A 16,239-nucleotide genomic window follows, 5' to 3' on the forward strand; every position below is an offset into this window, starting at 1 on the left:
ACCTAAACCTTTTGTAAATGCCAAACCTAAAGAAAAAAGTAATACACTCGTTGAAATTGTGTTCCAAATCAGCTAGAATAAGCCCTAACTCAGCTACAAGATTCAATAAAAGAACTAAAATGCTAATAAGTTCAATTCCATTTCAAAGTTAATCAGAAACTAATATGTAACTTATTTGTAACATTTTTCAATCAATTCATTCACAATTTTTTAATGGTATGAGTTAGATGGGTTTAATTAAATTAGTAACACATTTATTTCACTGACTTATTAAGTTTGATGCGTTGAATTTTGAAACTGCTCTTCGTGATTTAAAATTATAGATTTTTAATCTAATTAGTAGTCTTGATTTAAATAAAAACAATACTCCAAGCACTTTTTATTTTCCAAAGCAGCAATCTTTATTTAAAGCAACAAAAAAAACTGTTTTTAGAACATTATTCTTAAAATAAAATTATGCTCAAATTTAAATTAATCTAATTCAAAAGCAATTTATGATTGAAAGCAATAACCTATTAGCTTAATGAATATTGTTTTCGGTTATTTTTTTATTATGATATACTTTAAATAATTCTCTTTCTTTTACTAATTTTATTAAATGCTTTTCATATTAGTGTGTATAAAGAAAGAATTATTTAACAAGAAACGCCAAACGTAATTATGTTAAATTACTTCAAGCAGAAAGTTCTGCATTAACGCTAACTGTCTCTAAGGCAAAAGTTTTTTAACTCTTGTTTATTGTACCTGACATCTTTTAGAGTAAATGTTGTTTCCAATTAATTTTCTCCTTTCCTAAAGTACATTACTTTTTCCGCAGTTTATTAATCAATGAAGCCGACTGCAAAAACTTAACATACAGCACTATTTTTCCTCCAGGAAAAAGAATTTAAAAAATATAAAAAGTTTCGCTTTTAATAAAGAAATGCTCACGTCAAACCCAAAATCAATTAGGAAAATTTGCATTATTGATTTTTTTATGAATGCAAGTTTGTGAATTCCGAAATGGAAGAAAATGCATTTTAAACAGTTGTGTATTATTTTTTAACCAAAAGTCTTATTATCTTCAGCTAATTTGATTATCTTCTTAGACAATTAGTTGTTAATTAAATGTAATTATTTTGGGAATTGCTTGACATACGTCTGAGCAACGAGTTAATGTATTGGTGTGTGCTAGTGTACGTGCAACAGTAGCGTATTAAAATGTGTTTTTTCATTAGAATTGTAAAAGTGAAAGCATAAAGAAGAAAAGTTACTTTTAAGGTTTACTACTGAAACCATTGTGGAACAATTTTACTTTTTTTCTTTTGTTATATGAGATTTTTTAACTAATCTTAGATACTTTCGTTTCACTGATTTCAAATGAACTTAAACTTATATATTTTTTAAATGTTATTTTTAGCATATTTTTGACGAGTTGAATAAGCTTCAAAACGCAAAAAGATCTGCTGTTATTGGAGTAAAGGAACAAGGTCAGGATAAAAATTCCACAAGGCCTTAGGGGCGTTTTAATATCCTGAATCGTTTCTCTGTGTGATTTTGAACGTGTCACGATAAGAAAGCCTCTTAAGTTGAGTTTTCCCTCACTGGTTCCTATGCAACTTCAATCCTGATAAGGCCTATCTTAACTCCTCTTGAAGTTTGTCGCAACATTTACGTGATACCCATTCATATGCACCGTTTATAAATGTGTACATTTCTCATTTAACTCACTGGTGGTTTTGCAAATGAGCAAAATTGGAAAAAGGTTTCTTACCAATACGCAATTTTCCTTTCTAATAGCATGATAAATCCGTATTTGCTAAGCGGAAAAGACAGCAGATTAAAATACGACTTTTTACTTGCAGAACTTTCAAGGGATCAGGGATCAGAAAATATCCATAGCTTTAATGGCTGATATCGTAGTATGTATATATATATATCAAGTATATCGAACTCTTACAATGTGTCAAAAATACTTATAATACACGGACAAAAGTAAGAAAACAATTATTAAAATATTTGTTTTAAATAATTAAAATATTTGTTTTAAATAATTAAAATATTTTTATTTAAGAAAAGATATTAAATATTTAGAAGTTATCTCGTCATCAGCTCACACAATAATATCTGCAGAAAGGATGCGTTCTAATATTGCATTAATGTAGCTGAAGCAAGTCCAAAATTTTCATTATAGTTCGTTTAGAACCGTTTGGAAAGAAGGAATAGACGAGAGGGTATCTTTTCTCAGATATTTTTTTTTCATGTTCCCTTGCAAGGAAAGAAAATTCCACTTTCATTTTCAATGTGAACTTTTATTTCAACTAAATTAAATGTAAATTGTATGTATTGCAGCTAATTTAAATTTACAGATTAAATAATAAGAATTTTTGTTTCATTTATTTACTACATTAAAAAATTAGAATTTTTTTTTTTAAAAAAGTATATTTTAAAATTAAAAATTAAAAAGCTTTATTATATTTCCTTCTTGTATTACTCTTTATTTAATCGAAACTAAATTTTGTAAATTTGTGTCTTTGTTGCTGTCGCTGCTTCTAATATTACTTGGAGAAGCCAAATTCGTTAATCATTGTCCTTTTGTGAATTGGGTCAAGGAGGTGCGCCTTTCATTAGGCAAAAGAGCACGGCAAGTGGTGTGTGTATTTATTTTTGTACATTGCGTATAACACAAAACAAAAATAAAGACATATAGACAGAAATAAGGATCGAAATTTTTATATGAAGCAAAATATTCTTAAGTGCGTCCAAGATTATACTAAATGCTTTACATTATGTTGCATACATTATTATATGCTAGTAAAATATTTTTAAACTTATAGATTGTAACTTACTTTGGTTATTAGAATCTTTTGCTTAAAACAGAATTTCTCACTATGCATACTAAACCAGGTATTTCGAACTTACGTTTTAATATACATCGATTATTATGATCCTATATTAGTTTTATTCCAAACACGAATATATTATTCCTGAATATTTTCTGGCAAATATATGTTGCACACGCATTTTTCACTGCATGGATATTCTCTGATGAAACACGCTCTAGTGAAACATTTAAATGTAAAATTATAAAAGTGCTCCGAAAATTAAAGCATTGTAAATTTATATCTTTCCCTGCAAAGATATTTATGCTTATCTTGAAATTTAGGCTGTGAATACTATTTTTTCTGAAAATTGTTTGTCCTAAAATATTTACAAATGGCTTAAATATTTGATTTTTTTTTTTTAAATCACCCATGTTGCGATAAGTTTCCGATTTGATGAGATTCGTTAAATTCTATGAATATATTTCAAATTTAGCGTTGACTGGGACAACGCACTGGTAAAACAACTTCTAACATTAAAAATATGCTGCAAACTCTTTCGTATTTCACAAATATAGTTTCCCTTCATATTGACATTTTGCGCCGTTTCATGATTCAGCTTAGATAGTGCCTTCTAACGATTTACTACATTTTATCTAATAACCATGAATAACTCTTAAAACCCTACAGCAGTAATAAAAATCACATTAAACAATTTTAAAATACCATTATGATATATTGATTAAACAATGCCATAAAAAACGCAAAATTTGAAAAGGATTGCGGTTAACAATGTCCTTGATACTTATATATAATACTGCAGCCCATGTTGAAGTGAGGCATTTTAAAGTGAGTTGTATAATGTTTTAGTCACCTTTCCTGGAAAGATATAATTTCTATTATATAAGTATTTTTAAATAGGCAGGTAGTTTCAAAAGTTTTTTGAATAGCTAATTTTCTTCTATGCGATTTATTACCCGATAATATATATATATATATATATATATATACTTATATATATATTTTTTTTTCATTTTGTGTCTATTCTGCAGTTGATTACGAAATAAACGAAAGTGCATGTAAATACCTATTCTAAAAAGTGTAATTTATTTAAAAAAATTCATTAATTTTTAGTTTATAAGCAATTTTCTTTTAATTTACTTTTAATCTTAGCGGCAAAATAAATTAAATAAGCGGCAGTGAACTGAAATCAGAAATCCGTGAGAAATTTAATGCTACTAGGCACAAAACTTTGTCTGTAACTAATGTACAACGTCGACTTCGTGACTATGGATTAAAAGGTTGTGCAGCTGCTGGAAAACCTCTTTTGAAAAACAGAAAGTAGTTAAATGGCTTAAATGAACTAGTAAACATTTTAACTGGTCCTTAGAAGCGCAGTCAAATGTTTCGCTTACTGACGAGTCAAAACTTGAGTTGTTTAGAAGCAAACAAAATGATCGTCGTTTAGTTAGTGAACGTAAGACAAATCAATGTTGAACTTATGATACGTATGATACGTACAGTGAATCGTTGATCAAGGATTTATTTTTCAGCAAGATAACGATCCGAAACATTCATCGAAAGTGTGCAGAAACTGCATTGCATAAAAAAAAAGTATTGAAATACGTGGATTGAACCCCTCATTCCAAAGATATTAATCCTATTGAGCTATTGTGGGATTAACTCGATAGAAATGATTGAAAAATGCGTTGTACTAATCAAAACAAACTTTCGGAATCTTTATTTATATATGTATATTCCGTATTTATATATATATATATATATATATTTCTTTTTTATATCCACTTTTATTTTTAAAATAATGTAGTGTTTTTTATTAAATTTAAAATGGAAAAAAAAATATTTTTTTATCATTCACGGTACCACTTAGGATTTAAAAGTTACGAAGAATCGTTTGAGGTAATGAAATAAAGTAAAAAGATTACTCTTTTTTGCGGTAGAGAGAATTTTAACAATTTCTTTGAAAAGGAAATAACTCTCTTTAATCTTTATTAACTGAAACTATTTTTTTTTTACAAAAAGAACAAACAGCTTATCTTAAAGTATTTAAATATTCACAAAAAATGTTTTAAAGTAACTGTTTTATTTAAAAGTGTAACTGTTCTATTCTTAAAATTATAAGTTAATTTCAAAATTTTTACCACTTACATTTTGCCTTTGAAGATCAGAACACATAGCTCATTAATAACTCTTTAATTATGGTTTTTAATAAAAAATGCTGTGTGAAGTTTCTTATAAAAACATGTTTTGTTCTAAAAATTTGATTTGCATTTCTTTATATTAAAAAGCGAATTTATTTCAAACAAGTATTTCATATGAACTTTTTCGTATCCCAGAATTAGTCTGATATATTAGTTAAAATAGCTTATTGCTTATAAATGCATTATGGCTGATTGGTTTTAAATTTTTATATTTGACTAAACTTATTAAGCTCAGTGTATTGATAAAATCATAGTGAAGTTTATATTTCAAAATTCTCATGGATAACTAAAATAAGATAAAAATATAGTTAGTTTGAAAGGAAAAAAATTTAAAATTTTTTAAAAGAATTATTGAAAATTATTTAAAATTTCTTTACATTTCGTTTCCTTGTTGCACTTCACAAATTTTGAGCATACTTTTTGTTATTTTATTTAATAATCACAGGTTTTATGAAACTGATTTATACTTTCCATAATGTGTATAGCTTTTAAGCCCCATCTTTAAGTCAATGGTCAGAACTGATATCAGAATATTCGTATTAAATTTTAATTTTGATTATTTATCGGAAGAAAGTTGAAAAAATAACTGTAAAATAGCCATTATGAAGTGGTTATAGAACTCTAATAGTTCTAAATGAAAAGTCTAATGATAATTTCAATAGAAAAATAATTCTAGATGAAATAAAGCTATCTCCCATCTTGTTCATATGTAATTACATACCCTCCAACTGCTACGGAATTTCCGTAGTTTCAGAAATCTTCTTTTCAGACGGTAGCAAAATTAATGTCTTAATATTTAAAAAAAAATAATTTTAGCGTAACTTGTTCACTATTACTTATAAAAGTGCAGGCCATATGGCTAGATTCTTAAGTTCTGATAAAAGTTTTATGAGAGATCCATTTGCTTTAAAAATTTCTACTTTGGTTCGCTACCACTAGAAAGAATTATTTTCAAAATCCTCATAAGTTGGAGGGTATGGTAATTATAATTGCTAATTGAGGAATAAGCTAATACCTCAAAAAAATTTTGTACTCCAGATCATTTAGAAATATACAATAGAGAAAAAAGGAAGAAATGTATGATTAAAACCGATATTTGATAAATAAGTTTATAATTTAATGGATAAAAATTCGAATTAAAAGAAATAAAAATAAAGGTTAAAACGTTAACAATAAGAAAATATTAAATGAGTAATAGAAATAATTATAATACAGAAAATAATGCAAAGTGCAAAATAATGTAATAAAGAAAGAGTTATATTGCTACAATAGTATTAAGGATAATTTAAATATACATAAGGACTTGAAGGCAAGGAGTTATAAGCTACATATTTTCAAGATGTGACATTTTTTTCATCTAATTTTTCTTAGTATTGTTTTGAAATTAATATTTTACCAAATAAATAAATCCCGAAAGAATCGAAGCTGTAAGATATTACCTAATTAAAACCTTCATCTTTTTAAAAAATATATAAGTAAAAAGTAACAGTCAAAATATTTTAAACGCTCAAGATCAGGCTTTTATGTTCAGGACTTGCCAGATTTAATTTTTTTTTTCATTCATGTCTTCTGGCAAGTCTTGAAATCGTGTGCCTGTTTTTGAGCGTTTGAAAAACATATCGACTGTTATTTCCTAATTAAATATTTTTGACTCTAATAAATTTTTTAATTAAGTAGTCTTTCTCTAATTTATAGACATTCCTATGGATAACAGCAAAATCAATACAACATCTTATGCTTTCATGATAAAATAAAGTCGTAGTTTACTAATTTAAAGAACTTCCTATGGATAACAGCAAAATCAATAGAGCATCATATGCCTTCATGTTAAGCATTGCGTTTTTTTCCTAAGACGATCTTAAATAATTCCCTCCTGAATAGTCTAAAAATGTGGCTTATCATTACAGAGTTTCAAGATGATCTGAATAAATATAAGCAAATTTAATAAAAATTTCTAGGTGTTTTAAGATGTTTCATGTAAACACTTGATATTACATTTCTTGATATATTTGATAAATGTATTTTTACATTATTGTTTGTAAATAAGTAGATGACGTTTGCCAATTGCCAGCTTTTAGACAGAACTCAATTATTAATCTTCACATAATAACAAACAGTCGAGAAGCACTATTAATTGCTCTACCTTAAACTTCTAAATTTAAGAAAGAAGTTTAAGTTTTTTTCTTTGCAGAACATTAGTTTATACAACAAACCATTTAAATCCGTAAATTTTTCATTAATAAAGGCTTTTTAGTGATGATTTACATTTAAAACTGAATTTTCTTATAACTTGATATCTTCACTCATTATTATTCAATTCATCATAGCATGTATTTTCTTCTTCTTGAAGAACAATTTAATAAAACTAAATATAAATGCATAACATTTTGAAGAAAACTTGTCAACTCTGCACATTTTAAAATATTTTGAGAAAACTGTTTCAATTTTTTTTCCGTTTTGAAGCAACTACAAGTGAAAACCACGGAAAACTGAAAGCTAAGAAGAATAAAAAAGAAACTAAAGCTGGTCTTTCTGACGAAAAAAAAAAACTTTGACATCTTTGCCCTAAAAGCCCGGATTTAAAACTTCGATCGAAAAGTTCTTCGTCTCATGTTCCTAAGTGGATTTTTATTTTCCCTAACATAACCACAACTTTTCTTTTTATATATTTCATACTTTGTTTGCAGTTGTGTTGAACATGAAGGTATTTAACGGTAAAATGGCATTTTAAACGCTTCCAAAACGATTTTCAATACTTCCTACTTAGAATTCGTGTACCTTCGTGGGAGAAATACATCATTCTGGAAATAAATAACAAAATAATGTTTTCGATTTGAAATTTGAATGCATAAAAATTCTTTGCCTAAAAAATTTGCTTTTCCTACTTTTATTTTATAATATTAAATCATATGTTGTTTTTAAAATACTTACAAATTAGTAAGTAATTTTCGGTTGGTTTAATTCTTGTTTTATTGTTAAATATACTATTCATGTAAATTCTTATAAATTGCTTCTTAATTTATTCATAATCAAAGTTGTCTAAGATGAAAACTATGCTTACATCAAAAAAAAACAAAGAAAAACTAAATAGAAATAAAATAAGATAAAAAAATATGGTTAAGCAATGAAACCAATTTTCTAATAAATAGAATGATTAAGGGATTACTTAATAGTAATAAAATACTAATTCTCCTAACAATTAAAAATAAATAAAATAATATTAAAGAAAAAAAATGTCCATTAGTTTGAATATCAATATCGATTTGGCAAGACAGAAATTTGGAAATTATTGATTGTGTTACATGAAAGAAAGACTTCCTGATACGCTAACATTCACACATCTAGTGTTTTATGTTTAAAATGATATCAGAATTACGACATTTATGCGATATTTATACGCATCGCATCAAATTCTTAAGTTTTCTTGAGAATTTTAGTGATAAAAATGTTGTGGTTGAGTCATGGCTACATTTATTCATGTTTATGCATGTTAAATGAATTGCGTGTAGCTAGAAAAATATAAAAATGGGTTTCAACTTTTCTGATATGAAAAACAAACAGATTACTTTAGTTTTTTATTAAGTTGCATTTCTTTAGATTCTCCCTTATATTAACTAACTAATTTGATTTTTGAAATGTAATTGAGCAGACTGATAAACGCTCCAAAAAGCAGTTTTCTTTTTTGTTAACGGAATATCTATAGAAGATTATATAATATCCCAAATATTTTGCCATCCAAAAATTTTTTATCGTTGCCTTGTAATTACTTAAATTTGAAAAAAAAAAATAATATTTATTAATATTTGCTAAAGTGACTTTCCATACTGTATTATTATATGTACAACTATTTGGCACACTGTATATCATGGATGATTACTAAATCATGGATTCCCTCCTAATCATGTATTATCATGGATCCCCTACTACAGATTTTCATATTTTAATTTTTTTTCGCTTTGTTTTCTTTCCAAAAACAATATTCTTAAAACTGTTAAAAACACTTCAATATTTATCCATATAATTTTGACTTAGTTTCGTTTTTAAAATAATATCTATTTTGGAACTTCCAGGTAATCATCTTAATAATCATCTTTTTAAAAACAAATGTTCGATTTCAGTCTTATTATTCATTTTCATATTTAAACATAATATCGTCTTACATCCACAAGTCACAGATCGAAAAAGATGCAGCAATTCTGAATTGTTTTGTTAGTTATCAAAATGTTGCTTTGTAAAAGTTCATTAAGTATATTTTAATACACATTAAATATTTATATCCTTTCTTTCTTTTTGCAAATAGTTCGAAGGTTTTGTTTCTCCATGATAAAGAAACACATCGAATAATGTATATATGCAACTGATTTTTACATGCATATAACAGATTACAAAGGGTTAAATAAAAAAGTTTTTTTTAGAAAATAATTTTTCATACTTATGCTTTATATAATACAATTAAATACTAAGTGGTACTTAAATATAATACTTATATAACAAATAATACAATTAAATATTAAATACAATTTAATACTTTATATAATACATTTAAATATATTTGTAAAAAAATTATTATTCATAAAATACTTCCTCTGCCTGCTTTCTCTTATTATGAATACTTATCGTACATTTACTATACTTATACTTAAGGTCAGATAAGAGCTCTAATGAGCTTATATCTGACCTTAAGAGAATATCGAAAAATAGAAGGATTTTCTAAAGTAATAGTAACTTTGCAATTCAATTTCTTTTCTCTATGTATGCATAAACTAGTTTACACATGCTAGTTTACAGAAGAAATGTTCTTTAAAAATTTCAAAATATCCGTCAAGGGAAATTAGAATAATTTCAAAGATTCTGCGAAATCATCCTATTGATTGCTAATATCAAAACATTTTCCCATTAGACCATAAATTTTAGTTCTCGGATGTCAAAAGTATTAGTTACTTACAGTAACTGGTACCTTTTTCATCTTTAAATCTGACTGATGAATAGGTAAAAAAGATTAAAAAAGATCTACAGTGAAACATTTTTACAAGTATTGTTAGTTTTGTTACACACTTTCTTTTCTATATGCAAACAAACTTGTTTCTACATGCTAGTTACATGCAGAGAAAAGCTCTTTTCAGCTTTTAAAATAATATATTTAACATTAGAGGAAAATTAGAATAAGCTCAAATATTATGAGAAATAGTCCCAGTTATTGCTAATATAAAAATATTTTTTCTTTAGACTTGAAATTTTAGTTCTCGGACATTGAAAGTACTAGTTACTCACAGTAACTACTAGTTACTTGCTACTAGTTTAAGAGTAGTAACGACTAGTTATTTGCAGTAACTAGCACTTTTTTATCCTTATAATTATCTGACATATGAGTAGGAAGAAAGATAATTCAAGATCTGAAAATGAAAAAAATATATTCCGGAATTTTTTTTTCTGTAAATATACACAAACATGCTTCTATATCTTATTTACTTACAGCAAAAGAAAAATCCTCTCAACTTTTAAAATAATAGGCTTGCAAGTAGAGGAAAATTAGAATAAGCTGAAAGATAACGATAAATTACTCTAGTAATTGCTAATCTCAGAGTATTTTCTCTTTAGGCCATAAATTTCAGTTCTCGGAAGTTGAAAGTACTAGTTACTCTCAGTAACTAGTACTTTTTTCATCCTTATCAATATCTGACAGAAGAGTAAGGAAAATCGGAAACAGCTTGTGGAAAATACTCAAAACCAAAATATTAGTTCCTCTTTGGGAAAAAGTTCGTGACAAACCAGCGCGAGAGGAGAAAGGAAATGGATGGATAGAGGCCGAATAAAAGAAAGAGCAATAAAAACCAAATAACGCAGTTATCGTTAATATTCAGCGAAAGAAAGCACCTCGCTGATAATTAGCTTCGCCGTCAGCTTTTGAGAACCCCAACTAAGATTTTTCTCTCTAAGAGAAAAAGCTCTAATTAGGCATAGCCAAACTTCAATAAGCTCCTAATCTTCTCTCTCAACCTCGTGAGAGCCAAGCCATGCTAATTATTTATTGCTTAAATTGCGAAGAGCTTCTATTGTTCGAAGCTCTTGGGTAGGAGTCTAACTTATTATTATTCGGTGCTCAAAAATTTTCGAAGAACATCTGGGGAGAAGATTTTCGTGCTTTACTTCTCACATCATTAAATAAACTTTTTTTTTATTATTATTTTTAACCTTCCACTCCCTTTTTCTTTTCAAAATCCTCGAAGGAAGACCGTAAATTGAAAGAAATGACAACTTGTTTTGAACGTCTTATTCTTTTAAGACTTTGTTTTTTTTAAGGAATTTTCTTTGTCGTGAAGCTATTATCATTTAAAATCAGGCTTTAAAATAGAATCTATTATTCAACTTTTGCGAAGATTTGTCGAGAAATATTTGACGAAAATTATAATTTATTTCTTTTTCAGTTTGAAGCTTTTATTCGCTGACGAATTTTTTATCTCTTTGAGAATGACATATCTGTCATAATTTCACGATGTTTAGAATGTAAAAATAAAAGGAGTTTATCACTCGATAAAATTTTTCTGATTTAAAACGTGCATATTTATTCTTTTCATAGTAGGATTTTTTTTAAAAAAACTGTGAATTTAGTTCCATTTTCAAGTAAATTTTCTTAAAAACTTAAAAGGCTTTTGTTTTCCGATTTTAATAGAGTGTTACTCAATATTTCAATATTTAAATTTTAAAAGTGGTTGAGCTAATTATTATAGAACTTAGTATAAGTTTCATAACGTGGGAAGTAGGTGGAAAACATTAGTATAGAATCCAATATTTAATATATTATTATCTATTACCCATTATTTTTTTCTCTTATTTAAATCTATTATTATTTCTCAGGGCTACATAGGTTTTAAGACATTAAAATACAATGTTTAAAAAATCTTTTAAATATGCAATTAAAAATCCTATAAATTGAAACTTGTATCGTCTTGTTAAGAAAATAAGTTTTGGTTATCATATAGAGCCGTGAGGCCTATCAAAATTGATATATACTAGTTCAGTGCAAATTAAAGTAAGGAGGGATAAATCTAAGGGTAAAGAGAAAGGCTCTATTGCACACTAAAGAGCTGTTTGCGTTAAGATCTTGAACTTTGAACACCGCGTGTATGGGTAAATCTAGCCCCCGTGATCCTATCGACCATACAATTAATTTAATTCATCCGTTCGGAAAAGAGGTTTGAAGAAAAAAAATCCTCATTAGTTTAACATCAGGAATCGTTGTAAAGTAAACGTTTGTGTTAAGATCTTGAAATTTCGGAAATCTGGTCTCCAATCCTAAAAATCGTACGAACTTCTGATTCGTCCATTCGGAAGAAGCGTTTTGAGAAAACAAATTCATATATTTAACATTAGATATTGTTAAAAATTAAGCTTCGTACGATTTTGTTTTTTTTAAATAAATTTGAACCTTAATCCATCATTCCCACATCTTCTGTTTTTTTTTTTTTTTTTTGTATGCATCGTGTTTCCCAAATAATCCAGATAGACCTATGTTTTAATTCTTCTTTTCTTTTTCATGGTAAATGTTTTTGCATTAAATACATAATTGTTTTAATTAGAAAGATTTCTTTTAATTATTAATTTTCAAGTCAATCACATCGTTATTTTTTCATACATTTTCAAGTCCTTATTTGCTATTTTATGTTTATCCATATGGAAAAATAACAAAGAAAAGATTGAGATAACTTTAGATTCTTAGTTGTGTTGGCGGCTGCTTTTCAGTGTTGTGTTTTGCTACTTAGGCAGAACATCAGGGAAATATGTGACATGATTTCTACCAATTTATCAGTATTATACTTTTCGTTTATCTCGTACTGTAATGGTTATTCAGATACAGTTACAAATAGAAGTCATGTTTTGTTACAAATTTAAAAAAAAGGCAGAAGAGGAAACTACGTGTTCAGAATTACGATTATTTCAAGGACTTTGTTGAATATTTTAATTTCTAAATCCATCATAATATCGAACAAAACATTTCTGTATGAGTTTTTTCTTCTTCATCTATTTTTATTTTTTGAATGTAGTTCAACAAAAACAAAATCTGGTGTATAATGCTGGCACAACTTATGGTTAAAAGTACCAGCATTCAAGATGCCGGTACTTTTTAGCGTAAAATGCATTTTACCGACACATGTTAGGGAACAAAATAGTTCATATACCACAATAGCTAATTTTACTATAATAATTAACGTAGAATCCCTGAATCACTCTAATTAAATATTAAGGTATAACAATGGTAAAAATTGATTTTTCGGATGATGTCACTTTTTCCAGTAGTTTGGAATAGATTTTTTTATAGCAGCTAAATTCAAATGTTGCAAAGCCCGATGCCTGACAAGACAATTGCCCTGTTGTTGCAATTTAAATTTTAATCAAATAACCTAAAAAAATGTTTATGCCTTAAACTTTTGTTGATTAAGATTTTTTAGCAGAATGACATGCTAAGAATAATTTTATAATGTTAGCATTCGAAAATTTCTGGAAAGTAGCTGCTAGGGAAGGCAAATCAGTCAAAAATTTATCTAGTCATTACAATCATTGAGAGAAAATGAATTATTAACAAGTGAAAATTATTCATAACGCATTAGCCCATTTTCCAACTTTCTAATTAACTATTATAACTAAATGAGCAATCTGTCAAAAATTTCCTTCTCTGTTTCCTTAGGAATTCAAAGTATTCTTTATTTGGAATATAAATTGATTCTATAAAATTTAAAAGCATTTTATTAAAAGTATATTGGTATAATGAATAAGTAATAATAAACATATATTTTCCAACATACTATCTATTCTAAGAAATGGTTTTACTTTTATCGTAAAATAACTGAATTACTCTAAATAATCATTGTAAAAATAAAATGGATGGTAGGGATGATGCACCTAAAGATTGAAGCTTTAACGAATGAAATCAATATTTTTTGAATAAATAGTATAATTTATATATTAAATTAATATAATGATAACAACATGATAACTCGAAATGATAAAAAATACCCTTCTTCATTTGATTTATTTATTGATTCAAAAAATAGCGTACTTTTTTTAATTTATACCAACTTAAAATAAATGAGAATTCGTCTAATTTCAAAGAGTCATGTTTTTAATACGATTTCCGATTTCAAGTTTATTGTATTACTTATTATATTAATGTTCAATTACATACTATATTAATTTAAATCACTTACTATATTAATTTAAAGTTCAAATGTTTGTGGTAATAGAAGTTATTATATAAGTTATAATCGTATGAATTCATTTTATAGTTTAATGAAATTATTGAAGCAATTTTGTGTAGTACAAGTAATTTAAACCAATGTCCTAATTTGAAATATATTCTGATTTAAGTTTGCAGTATTTAGAAGATAATTACTCTTCCAATGTATAATATTCTATATCTCCGTAATATGTTCCCATCTACAGCTTTATTAGTCATTACTTTAAACCTTGATATATTTTACCAAACATATAGTATTCTAATACGTTTTTGAGGTAGAAAATAAGCATGACTATTTCTCATTTATCTTATAAATTCAAATTGATTTTGTCATATAAATAAAACTGCTGAAGGAACATTTAAAAGTTGAATAATGCATTAAAAAGTACTGAAAAAAATAATATCTAAGTACATTTTTTACGCACTTCTTTCATTAATTAAAAACATGATAGGTTATCATTTTGAACTTATTAAAATAAAAATTAGTTTTTTAAAAAAGTGATTAAGTGCAAAGCTTCATTATACATTCCGCTTTGATCGTGATATGCAAATAATTAATAATTAATATGAAACAAGTTTTCTGAAAGGAAAAATAAATCCGGTTTTGCTTGTAACAATGTCATATTATCACTTAATATCCTCGTTGTTCCTTTCCATTGACTTCATATTTTGTTTTTCTTTTGCAATTAATAATTGTCTCTTTAAAGCATGAAAAAAATGCATTTTCCTTTTCTTTTTTTTTTAGTCTTGTATCAGAATTTTGAAGCTCGTGTATATGATGAGTTTGTCATTAGGGGAAACATTGGAGTTTTACGATGTATTTTGCCAAGTCACGTGAGGGATTATGTTAAAGTGACTTCATGGAAACGAGATGATGGCTTAGTTATTTTACCTCAAAGAGTAAATGGTAAGCAAAATGTCCCTTTTTTCTTAATTTTGTTTAAAATACATTGTTATTAAGCGGATAGACGAAGATATTCTCGCCAGAATTAGCATATTAGACTATACTTAATGAAGTAAATTCTTTTTTAAAACTTATTATATTTTAATACACATTAAAGTTGCATTATAATATTCCTTTATTAAAAGAATATTTCAGAGTGCTTTGATTAAAAGTTCGACGAAAATTTAAAATATTAATTAGATCTGTGAAATATTTAATAGGAAAACGTAAAATAAGTTAATTAAATATATTTTATTTGGAAATGCAAATTAAAAAATAATGAAGAGACTTAAAGTATTTATAAAAAAAATTATACCTAAATATCCTTAGCTGGTATCAGAAAAGTTTCATATTAATTTAAACAGAATAATTTCATCTACTGGGACTCTAAGGAATATTTATAATTATTAAGAGTAGTTCCCTTTAAAGTAAGTAACTAACTGAAAAAATTTTTTTTTACAAATTTTGAATTTACATGGAAATCATTCATTAGAAATTAATAAATATTTATAACACAAATAGTTTAATATTTTTTTTGAGAAAATAAACAAATAATCTGAGCTAAACTCAAGGAAACGGTAATACTTTTGAAGGTATTTTTAATTAATACCTGCGAAAAGACTCAGATGTGGAAGAATATAAAATTAGGAAAAAATTTAAAATGTCTTAAAACTCATAAAATTAACAGCCATAAAACAGCTTTTTTACAGGTGATTAAATTAATTTAGGAATTTGTAATCATGTCGAGTAACTGAATAAAAACAAAGAAGTATTTTTTAATACTGTTTAATATTAGAGGAAGCGGCTGCCTTTATTTCCGTTAGGTCATCCGAAGATTAAAAAAAAATATTGAACCTTGACAAAAAAATAAATAGATCTCTTCGAAATATCTTTGATAGAATATTTACGTTTGATTTTAATACTCTTTCATTCCGTGATATAAGTCATGAGTTGATTACAGCTAATGATGTACCAGTCATGAGAAAATGCTTTTAAACTATTACACATTACAAATGAATTTATTTTTAGAAATTATTTATT

General features: G+C 26.5%; 1 protein-coding gene across 1 annotated transcript in view; it reads left to right on the plus strand.

Moving 5' to 3' along the window:
• The window catches only part of LOC107452989 (cell adhesion molecule Dscam1), a 270,828-nt gene that overhangs the window by 66,516 nt on the left and 188,073 nt on the right, over positions 1-16,239 (plus strand). The window contains exon 3 of the mRNA XM_016069635.4: positions 15,001-15,162. Within this exon, the coding sequence (XP_015925121.2) occupies positions 15,001-15,162 (162 nt within the window). The remainder of the gene's footprint in view (positions 1-15,000; positions 15,163-16,239) is intronic.

The sequence above is a fragment of the Parasteatoda tepidariorum genome, chromosome 10, assembly GCF_982258835.1.
Source record: "Parasteatoda tepidariorum strain Cologne lab strain chromosome 10, Ptep-v5.0, whole genome shotgun sequence".
Lineage (NCBI taxonomy): Eukaryota > Metazoa > Arthropoda > Arachnida > Araneae > Theridiidae > Parasteatoda > Parasteatoda tepidariorum.